Raw genomic sequence first — 12,118 nt, 5'->3', positions numbered from 1 at the left:
AATCCTCTAGGCAATGAGGAAAGGTCTACTGGATGTGCTTCCAAAAAATTCATTAGAAGATTTAACAGCAGAAGATTTTAGGCTTTTGGTAAATGGCTGTGGCGAAGTTAATGTGCAAATGCTGATCAGTTTCACCTCTTTCAATGATGAATCAGGTATGGGATTTTTTAAATGTTTATTTAAGGAATAAGCTATAGAGATAGTTTGGTCAGTCAGCATTTTCTTAGTTTCTGGTTTTGATAAATTTACAGGGATTAATTTTTTTATTGCTTAATTTTTCTAGGTTTTAAAGAATGTATGAATACAAGTAAAAATTCTTTGTGGTGAGCAGTTGTGTAAAAAGGATTTTTATTACTAATTAAGAAAAAAATAACCCATGTGACAATTCTATAGACCTTTCCCAATTCATGGTTCTTAAACTTGCTAGTTAAAAGAATTTGATTGCATGATGTTTGCTTTGTAGAGCTCGACCTACTGCACACTTAGAAAGACATAACAGCACACAAACACATGGAGAAGCTAGAAGGAATATCAAGACATAGTGATAATCCTAGAATAACATTTATCTTTAGTGCTTGATTTGTTGCAGCTCTTTTTAAAGTCTCATATTCTAGGAACAGACTTTAGCTGTGACAATACAATAAAACACTGGAAACGCCAAGAAATTCATGAGAGGATTATACCTCTAGTCCAAGATTATTGTATATATGAAGGTACCAGTTTAAATTTGGGCAAATTTTGGTTTTCTTGCTTGCCAACATATAGATCCCTGCATAATAGTTTTTGTGCTTTTTAATATAGTTTCCAGTACTTGTGAGATAATAATTTGGCCCATTACAAACCAGAAACCTTAGGAGGGGAAAAATATCTAAAGACACTCCAAGTATGATCCTCACATCAGCATCATCCGGAAGCTTTTTACAAATGCAGAGTCTCTGGTTCTTCCCCTCTCTTCCCCCATGCCTGGTGAATGCGAATCTACACTTTAAAAAGATCCACCAAGTGATTCGTAAACTCACTTTGAGAAGCACTAGTTTAAGATCATGAGATGAGTTACAGATGGGATTAAAGTCAAGTGATTCATTTTCTTCTATTGGTCGTATGTTGGTCATTAGGATGGACTAATGAACTATAGAGGTTTACACATTATGCAAATGGTCCTAATTTCCTATATTAAGAATTAGCCCCCCATCATATTTTAATTTTATAACTACTTTTATTAGAAGAGAAACTGATACAGTATTATTGAATTTATATTTATTTGTAGGAGAAAATGCTGAGAAGCTCTTGCAGTTCAAGCGTTGGTTCTGGTCAATTGTAGAGAAGATGAGCATGACAGAACGACAAGATCTTGTAAGTTTAAAGTTTCACAAAATTTGTAGAAGAAAATGTAAAAACTTAAAAGGCTGTCATACACAGTATTTAAAGTTTGTAATGGTTGATCATTTTTAATTCTGGCTAAGGAAATTACCGAAGGTCAAAACTAAAAGGCAGTTTTGTTTTTCGACTCCAGAACAGAACATCTGAAGTTCTAGTAAAATTGTAAGCAGAGTGAAATACATCTTAGCTATTATTATGCAGTCCTTAGTCCTTTTGACTAGTGGCAAGCCTTTGCAAAATTTTTGAATAGTATCTTAATTCCTACCTGTACACTATGAATAGAATAGCTTAATTATGAGTAATAAGTCTGATTTTAATCTTTTTATTACTATTAGAATCATAAATTAGCTCATGTAAACTTTGATCATACTGAAAAAGTCCATCAAGTCTATGGAACCTGGGTCCAACCATGAGTATATATCCAAATCATTATCCTTTCATTATCTTGAAAGGCAGTCTCCCTCTAGACTTTCTTGTAGAAATTTCAGGGACATTCCTTACCCAGAGAATCTGAGATCCTTTTTATTTATATTCCTCATAGTTCCCTATTATATTTCCCCTGTTGAACCAGCCTTAGTTCTCAGAACTCTAAACCAGACTACTTATGGAATGCATTAAAATGATCCAGTTTCTAGATATAACCCCCAGTTTCACTTGAAAGAGGGGGAAATGGTCACGGAAGGACACAACTTGCAGTTTCCTATTTACCTTTAACTTAGACAGTAACTTATTTTTTTTTGTGGGGAGGGGTCCTGCGTTTTGCACGCCTTCATCTTTACACCACCCCAAAAGCCTTCCTGTATTTCTCCATTATCGTGAGACAAGTTGTCCAGCAGTCCTAGCTGTCGGCTGGCTCTGCTCTTGGCTTAGCCATCTGGTGGTTTCCTAGGTTGTTCCCTAGTAGATTCCATGTAATTCCATGTAATCTGACTTCCCCTATCTTGTGATCCGACCCTCAACCCTTGCCAGTGCTAACACCATATCTGTCCCTGTTGGTTTTAGGAGCACCTGAATAGCTTTTAGGGTTCCTTTAAGTCAATATTTGGGTTTGAGTTCCTAGTCAATATTTCCTTAAGAAAGGAACCATATTAATTCTAGAAGACCTACCAGAAACAGAAAGAGGAATAACTGACTATTTGCTATGAGTTCTAAGGTTATCTATTCTCTAGTTATAATTTTCTGCCATTTCTGTCAAGTTAAATCTCACTTCATTTTTGTCTTCCACTAGAAGAGAAATTTGTTAACTATTCAGTCTTTTATAAAAAAGACAGAAAATCTCCCTCTGTAGGGGCTCCATAATTTCCTATCAGTAGCTTTAATTTGTGAGCTTCACTCTTTAATCTCCTATAAAAATATCTGTTCTTTGGACTTAGCGTCTATCAAGGTGTCTCTTACCCCCATCTTCTTTGATCCTTCCTCTTTTGGGAGGTTATCCTTCACATATTGTTGTTTTATCCTGATGCGTCTGAGCAGAAGAACTCAAGGACAGGCTTCCTAAACTGTTCTCCCTTGAATTATTAGTCCTAGGGTTATTGGGCAAGACTACATAGTTTAATACCCTCTTGGGGAGTCACACAGTTCACTAGTAAAAGTTCTGAGAAGTACCTCTTCAACTTTTTGGAGGTCTAGTCATGTAGTCATTTACTATGGTTAACCACATTCATCCTCAGAGAAATATTAAGCCTGGTTTTTACCTGTAAAATGAGTAGATTGGGTCAGCTTTATCTCTAGAGTATCTTCCAGCTTTTTTACAGTTCTTTAAAGATTTTGTAGACCCTTACACTTAGCAGTTTCTTTTTCTGTCCCCTTCTATAGAATTTTAGGTGGGATTTCTCAAAAAACAATGCTGCAGAAAATAGATTGGTTCCTTTAGGTTTCCTAGGCACTCTGGGATATAGTATATATTTGTCTTGTGCACTAAAAATGCAAGATTTTAAAAGCTTTACCTTAAAAGATAGATAGGCACTGTCTTAACTGTCAATAAGAAATGGTATGTATTAGTAATATTTCAGGAAAATATATCCTTGGTTATATTTAAGTAAAAACTAATTGATGCTATGCTGCACAAATCAGATGTATTATAAGACTCTATTAACATGGCTTATTGCATGAATTTTGATGTACAGTAGATGCTGTCCAGCACTTAATTACTATTATAAAGTTATTTTGTATCACAATGCACCACTGAAAATACTGGGTTCTTTTGCTAGTAGATAAAATGCAAAATAACTTTTTTATAACCTCTAACTTCTGTGAATTTTGAACCTTTTCTGGAGACTTTGTGCTTTATTCCTACTAAGAGATACTCTGGAATTTAGCAACTGGAAAGGCCCTTAGCATTGGGTTCAACAGCCTCATGTTCCAGATGGGAAACTGAGTCATTGAAATAGTCACTTTTCTACATATCTGGCACTTTTTTCCCTTCTGACCCTGAACCTTTCCTTTTCAGCACAAGAAATAAATTTAATACCCAGGTCAAAGAAATACCCCATTGTAGGTTTTAACAAAAGAATGGGACTCTCTGTATATATTGCCAGAATTCAGGGTTGAATATTAATCTGTTAAAAGCCAAAATTGTAATCATTATACTCCTGTTTAGGTTTACTTTTGGACATCAAGCCCATCATTACCAGCCAGTGAAGAAGGATTTCAGCCTATGCCCTCAATCACAATAAGACCACCAGATGACCAACATCTCCCTACTGCAAATACGTGCATTTCTCGACTTTACGTCCCACTCTATTCCTCTAAACAGATTCTCAAACAGAAATTGCTACTCGCCATTAAGACCAAGAATTTTGGTTTTGTGTAGAGTATAAAAAGTGTGTATTGCTGTGTAATATTACTAGCTAATTTTGTAGATTTTTTTTCCATTTGTCTATAAAAGTTTATGAAAGTTAATGCTGTCACACCCCCTGGTGGTACCTTAAAGAGATTAAATGCAAACATTCCTTGCTGAGTTTGTAGCTTAAAGGCCTGAGGGGCACTAGCAACATTTGACCTTAATGGTTTGCTAGTCAACAACTTGTGGGTCTAACCCCAGCCAAAGATGACAGCAGAACAACATAATTTACACTGTGATTTATCTTTTTGCTGAGGGGAAAAAATGTAAAATGTTCTGAAAATTCACTGCTGCCTTTGTGGAAGTGTTTCAGCAAAGGTTCTTGTATAGAGGGAATAGGGAATTTCAAAATAAAAAATTAAGTATGTTCTGTGTTTTCATTTTAACTTTTTTTATGGTGTTTAATTTGTGGTTGGCTGCAGTTGTGTATCATATATATGGAACTTGTAAAAAAAAATAAGTTCTGGACATTCAGATCTTAGAGATGAAATCACTTTTACCTATAAAAACCACTTTTATTGCAGTTTACTTTGACTGCATTGAGCTCTAGGATATTAAATGATATCACTAATTTTTTGCATGTAATTTGTTCATTTGAGTGAGGGCACTTTTTTGTACATATGATGGGGCCAATGCACAATACTTTATCACAATCAACTTTTTTTCTTTGTATCCCTATTTCAGTGAGCAGTCAGTCAGAAGTACTGCACTTCAGTTCTAACTAGACATTTGTACTAAGGTATTTCAGTTATGTAAACTCAGCCTGGGCACTTTCTGATAACTGTAAAATGTTTTATAAGATCATGATTATTGAAGATACATTTTGGAAAATTTTAAATGTTCGTGAGCAGCTTAACTACTTTTGTATCTAGCCTTTTTTAAGTATCTTGTTACATTTACTTTTTTAAATAAATTACAGAAGAAATGTCAAGTAATACTGAAGAAACAATAGTTTTTATTTATGTAACTGTACATTTTTAAACTAAGGGCAATACACCGACACGGTTATGTGCATAAAATTTTTGATTTAAAGAACTAAATGTTAATATAGACATGGACTATAAGAAACAGAAGAAAATCAGTCCACATTTTACAGTTAGCAGAGAATCCTGAATGGCACTAGCCAGGCCACCTTTTCTTTTTATAAATGAGGAAAGTCAAATGTGACCCTTATTTGGCATAGGACGTTAACGCACTTAAATTTAAAAACTGACAGGTTCTTTTTTGATGACCCATTAATTATGTAGCTTAGGACCAATAACTCTAAATTCTTGTGGTTTTAGTAGCTTTATTCAATGACATAATAAGGACACTGAACACTTTTCTTTACCATGTCTTCAATAAAGTGACTTAAATCAGTCACTTTATACATTGAAAATGAGGTGAGATATCCTCTGGAATCTTTCCTTACAGTTCCTTTATAGGACTCCTGGCCTTTGGGATGTTTTTCATGTTCAAAGGCACTCACTATGCTTTATGATATATATATATATAAATATATATAAATATATATATATATTAAACTTCCTTCATAAAACTGTGATATTCTCATCCCTGAGACAACAGAAACTCGAGATAGTAGTGAAACTGTAGTACTTACAACTTACACAACATATGACGTATCACATGTGTAAATTAACCAAAGGTTATTTTACAAAGTGAGACATTGGTTTTTATGTCTAAATGCTATTTCTGAATAAATGAAATAGTTATTAGATTAAGAGCTGATTTTCATCAATGTGTCTGAAAGATAAAAACTTGTATGCACATGATGGAGCTGATAAAATATTAAATGAGAACAAACTAGATATGATTAGGACATTTGAAACCCTAATTGTGAACTTATTTTTATTTTTTAATAGTTATTAAAAGAATGAAAATATTTAAAATAATGCACAATGTCTTAAGTCTTCCTAAATCAAGATTTTGGTTAAGATGCTTTTAGGAATATTAAAAGCAGAGTAAGTTTTTTTTTTTTTAAATAAAGCATAAAATGGTTCTAAATGTAAAATAAAGTCATGTAAAATAAAGTTCTCTTTTGGTCTTGTTTAGTGATTAAACCTAATGACTTGAAAACAAATTTAGGAAGAGAAGACCAAGAATGAACTTTACTAAAGGTTTTCAAAGTTTTGCTACGTTCCCTCTCCCTAAATTATCTGAATGTCAAGACTGTCCAGTATAAATGAATTCCTGAGGCAGACTTGAGAGGATTTTTAAATAGTATGTGGTTTCACTATTTAGTACTTGCTCCTGAAGACATGATTTCTCACCTAAAGATAAGATTGTTTTTGTGTGCTTAGAGGTAGTCAGCAATATCTAGGTCTAAACTCAAACTGAGATCTTCGCTTGAGGCAGCAGTTCTTAGGCTTCTGTGTGCATGGTTCTCTTGCGGAGCTTGTTAATGCAGATTTCTAAGCTCTGCTCATCCTATCAATCACATTCTGATTCAGTACCTCTGAAGTGGAGGACAAATCTTTATTCTTAACAGCATCCCAGGTGATTCTAAAACTGCCCAAAGAGCATTCCTTTTTATTCATGAATATAAATCCCCCTGCTGGTAAACCCCCTAGAGCCAAACTTTACCTACTTATAACCTATAGAAAAGTACTTCTGTTAATCATCTGCTCCTAGTTAGGCTCTTTCTCCTATACCTGGGTAGTGAATGAAAGTATTTTCAAGGTTTACATTTACCTAAGTAGGTAGGCATGAACATAGAGATTCTTCTCTAAATATCATTTGATTAATGTAGAATTGTATCTAAAATGTGGTTTGTTTATTCATGTCAAGATACCCTGGATTAAATATAAGCAAAAGAATGTTACTTCATGAAATACAGAAAAAACAAAAAAAGGATTTTTGACTGTAAACTTGAAGCTTCTCTTAATTACTTTTACTGAGTACTCAGTATTGTGCCAGGCACTTTGTCAAGAGCTTTACATGTAGTAGCTTGTTTTATCTTATGAGATAGGCACTATTATCCTCACAGATAGGGAACTAGACACAGACTGAATAACTTGCTCAAGGTTACTCAGCTGGTAAGTGCTGAAGTGAGAGATGACTCCAGGCATCCTGGAGCTTCCTAAACATTGGGCTACACTATTTTGTGGAAGGTGTGATTATAAACAAGTGAATTGGTCATTAAAGGTCCTGATCACCTAATTCCAACGTGTGGGTGTTTGGTGGGGGGGTCCCCATACCACCAAACAGTGCACTGACACTAGCTGGGGTGTCCTAACAGTTCTCAATCCATCTACCTGGAGGTAGCGTCAGACTCCACAGGTAAAGGGCTCAATCCCACAAGACCCACTTTTCACCTCAGAAGCCAACTGCAAGGCTAGGTTGTTACCTGTACTTATTATTGGGCCAACTCTCCTTCAAAGTCCAACAGCCTGCATTCCGGGGCTCCCAGATGTCTGAAATTCTTTACTGGGTGTGTTTCCCCTAACAAACTAGTAGACACAGGTAATGCTTACCTTATCAAACCCCAAACCTCTTACCTCACCTACAATCACAGGCACCTCGTCACCAGACCTTATAAAAGACTTCAACAACCGGCCCCTGCTGTCGTCGTCTGTGTGGCTTGCTGTTGCCTATAGCAGCGTTAACTATAAAACGTTTCCCTAGTCCTGTCCTTCGCCTCGATGCTCACACAGGCACCTCTCGTCTGTGTGGCCCACTGTTGTCTACGACAGCATACCCTAATAAACTTTCTATTCTTATGCTTAATCTGGTAAATTCTGGTAAATTACCAACCCGCATGTCACTGGCTCACCAACCAGCTGCCCTGTTGTGTCACACAACACTTGATGACTGACTGGCTACATAGGTTAGAGGTTCCCATGACCCCCACTTAACTAATTTGCTGAAGCAGCGCACAGAACTTAGACATTTTACTTACTAGATCACTGGTTTATTAATAACTCAGGAACAACCAGATGGAAGATAAACACTGAGCAAAGCAAGGGGAAGGAGTGTGGGGCTTCTATGCCCGCTCCAAGTGTGCCACTCTCCCTGCATCTCAATGTGTTCACCAACCCAGAAACTCTCCGAACCCTTCTGGGTTTTTGTGTTGGCCTTATTACACAGACACAATTGATTAAATCACTGGTGACTGATTATCAGCCCCCAGTCCCTCTCCCCTTTGCAGAGGTCTGGGGTGGGACTGAAAGTTCCAACCCAATCAAGGTTGGTTCCCCTGGCAACCAGCCCCCATCCTTAGGAGAGGTCCAAAAGTCACCTCATCAAGATAACAAAAGACAACATTATTGTTCTCATCACTTTGGAAATTCTGAGGGTTTTGAGAGCTCTGTCCCAGAAAAAGGGACAAAGACCAAATATATATTTGTTAGTATAAACCGTAATATCACAGTCACAGAACAATGAAATACTCCAATGAGGGTCTAGCTGTATTATATTACGAAAAGGCAGTAATTAATAATTTTTTTTGCTAAAAATTTCTAAAAAAAAAAACATTGTTGTCATTCAGTAACCTTCCCTGAGGATAAGAACTCTGAAGACCTAGGAATTGTCTAAAATCAACCATGGTACCTACTTTTAAGTTCAAATATCTTAAAATCAAAAGCACTAAACAATGGAAAACTGATTTTTTATTTTTAGGTTTTCTCATAAGTTATAAAGAGCTGCTTGCTCTAAAAGAGTAAATGTCTTTCATGGGTAAAATAAATTTTCTGAATCTTTCAGAATGTATTTTTGATTATTTTTAGTTGCTGAATTGGCTTCTTTGATTCAATAGTTTGCATTTTTACATATGGTAGAACTCTTCAGCAGGAAAATACCAGGCCAAGTATTTCTGTTGGAAATGCTTTCTTCAAAGGGAAGATAAAAGTTGGCTATTTATGAAGAGCAAATGCACTGTCATTCTATTACAGAGTTATAGCATGATTCTGATTACATGTGTTGTGAGCATTATGGATTACCCCTAGAAAAATAACTTTGTAAACAAAGTGCCTCCAGCTGTCAGGAGCCAACTATATTTTAAAAGTTTCAGATTGTGTAATGATACTGTTAACTACTTAAAGATGTGGAAGGCTTATGTGACGATTTTTTACGCATTCATGTAGTACCTTTAAGTTACAAATTAAATTTGTGTTATGTTTCCTTAAGAATTCTGCCCACATAAAAACCTTACAAATCCTCTCAATTACCAAGAAATGGACTGGGGTTGGGAAGAATGAGTACAGAGTAGTCTTGAGCATATAAAAACTAGCAACACCGCACCTCGAGGTTGCACGTTCTCTTGCCTTCCAAGATGCCAGCACTCTGTCTACGGAGTAGCTACCTTTAACTAATCAGCCCTCCCCCGCCACCCCCATGTACGTCTCTCTAAATAAAGTTACTTTTACTCAAATACATAAACAGAGTAGTCATAATAGCTGTCTCAAAAAACAGGCACCCAAACCTAAGTACAATAATGAAAGCAGAGGCTTTGATTCCTAAAATGTTTGATCACCAGGTTTCTACTACATGATGAATTAGAAGTAGCAAATTAAGATCAAGGAAGCTAGCAAACATTCAAAAAGCACAGAAGAATGGAACCATTTAAAGTAGAAACATTTGGTGGTACGAATCTAAAAATATGAATATTGCAAACATTAATGTGTCTGCTACACCAGGATGACATGGTAGCAGACCTACCCAATTCAAAAACAGCACCCAAGACTAATTAACATTTACTTTACCTCAGGATAACTATTCATTTGACTAAAAAACTTTTGTGTACACTGGAAGAAGGCAGAGAAGCATGCACTGTATTTTATTTTTGTATACTTACGTTTTCTTTACATTTTCTAGGCAATTAGTTTTTAAGGTTTTTTTTTATGGGGGCATGGGGGAGGTAATGAAGTTTATTTACTTTTAGAAGTGGTACTGGGGATTGAACCTAGGACCTTGTGTATGATGAGCATGTGCTCTACCACTTGAGCTATGCATTGTATTTTAAAAGATACAGTCAAAGTTGGTAATGATTAGGATGTTACAAGAAATTCTGTCACCTGAAATACAGGGCCTTGAGCAAGGCAAGCACTCACATGTGTGTTGAATGAAAGAAATAATTTATTCCTTAAAGGTTTCTAATAGATAAGGAATTACTATATTATTTACAATTAATGAAGTAGTAAAGCACAACAGAGAAAAGCTATGGTCCTTGGCTTGGATAAGTAAGTGTGAATTTTCTAGATCATATGAACTTTTGGGAACCATCCTAAATATTGTAAAACAGATCCATTTTCTTAATTTTTAAATAAAATTTTAGCTGAACTATTCTGGAACATTAAATAAGGGAGGAAAAACCCTCCCAATATTATTTTAAGGTATAGCAGGTGAAGGTTTAAGTGATTTGGGAAGGCCAAAAGAGGAGAACCAAGATTTTCATGTAATTCTTGTGATGCTGCACTTTTCCCCTACCACCATGCCTCAGACTTCTGGAAGTTCACAAGAGTAACAAAAGACTGGTAGCCACTGCTTCCCTACAGCTATGACTTTACCTTTAAAGCTTCCGAGACACAGGCACAACCCCTCAATTTTTGGTCCATGCATTATCTGAAACTAGTTCCCTTGCTGGCTGTCTAACTTCTCCAGTGACTTCAACAGCAGAGATCACCAAAAACTCTATCCTTGTTTACTTCTTTTAAGGTCAGTGCTTAAAAGGGTTGAAAATGATTTATGAATCAATAAATTATCTAGTTCCCAAGTTAGAAACATGCAACCATACTTAATGTCTTCTTTATCCCCACATTCAATTTAACCATCAAGCCCTATAGTTATTAAAACCTATGTCTTGAATTCATCTACTTCTCTCTGGATCCATTATTATGATCTAACTTTAAGTTACCATCATCTTGCCTACATTACTTCAACAGCTTCCTGGCTGGTTTCTCTGCTGTTTTGCTCCTCTTCAGTATGTAGATAGAACAATCTTTCTAAAATGCGTATTAATCATGTCATTGGCCCACCTGTTTAAAATGTATTGATTTCGTGGCCCTTAAGGTGAAGTCCAGGACTCCTTAACACAACATATAAGGCCCTTCATGATTACATCCTGCTCCACAGCCTTACCTCTACTTGTTCCCTTGTTATAAAAGTCTTGCAGTCCCCTGCTAGTATGTCCTCTGTCACCCTGAGGCCCATCTGCTTGACCTTACTGTTCTTTCTTCATGGCCCTTCATCTTGGAATGGTTAGCCGCCTCCCCAAGAAGCTCTCCCTCCATCCGGACATCACCGGTTTAGATGCTCCTCCTTTGTACTCCCAGAACAGTGTATGCTTGCTTGATTTCCCCCTCTAGTATGTAAGTTCCTTAAGAGTAAGAATCATGGCTCATTTACCTTTGCCTGTCCAGTGCCTAATATGTTTATATTTATTGAACGAATGAATGAATGAATTCCAGTGACCAACTTCAATCCAATTTAGAAACATACTGTTGTAACCTCAGTGTATCAACTGGAGCTATGCACTTCTGAAATATTAAGTCTTACTATCTTCTCTGTGACCAAAAACTACTGAACTTCTATTCCAGTGTTCTCACACTTATTATAATGAGTAAAAGCAGCCTTGTTTCCTTTATTTTGTATTTATCCTAGACATGTCAGCAACTCACTCTGAGATAGTTAAGAGGCAAAAAAAATTTTTTTTGTCCGCTATTTGAAACTTAAAAAAAAACAGCATTGCTTGCTAATTCTTTTGAGGCAAATGCTTTATTTATGGTGAATGTGAAGTATAAGTATGGCTTTGAGGTTGGCAGAGCTAGAACAGATCTATGGCTGAGCTGGTCACTTCTGGGCCGCAATATTAGATACCTCCAGTTGGATTTGTCACAGGCACCATGATCTCAACGTGTCTGAACTGACATGAAAAATTTCCTACTAAACTTTCACTGACAA

The 12,118-nt window shown here is 36.1% G+C and overlaps 1 protein-coding gene across 9 annotated transcripts in view; it reads left to right on the top strand.

The window, feature by feature from the left end:
• UBR5 (ubiquitin protein ligase E3 component n-recognin 5) overlaps positions 1-4,589 on the top strand; it is a 123,555-nt gene extending 118,966 nt beyond the window's left edge. For all 9 annotated transcript variants that reach the window (XM_072949583.1, XM_072949582.1, XM_072949580.1 and 6 more), the window contains 3 exons: positions 11-155; positions 1,268-1,353; positions 3,980-4,589. In XM_072949583.1, the coding sequence (XP_072805684.1) occupies positions 11-155; positions 1,268-1,353; positions 3,980-4,192 (444 nt within the window). In that variant the 3' untranslated portion in view covers positions 4,193-4,589. The remainder of the gene's footprint in view (positions 1-10; positions 156-1,267; positions 1,354-3,979) is intronic.
• The last annotated feature ends 7,529 nt before the right edge of the window (positions 4,590-12,118 follow it).

Source organism: Vicugna pacos, chromosome 25 (assembly GCF_048564905.1).
Source record: "Vicugna pacos chromosome 25, VicPac4, whole genome shotgun sequence".
Lineage (NCBI taxonomy): Eukaryota > Metazoa > Chordata > Mammalia > Artiodactyla > Camelidae > Vicugna > Vicugna pacos.
Note: the sequence above shows the minus strand (reverse complement) of the source record. Positions and strands in the feature narration are given on the sequence as shown.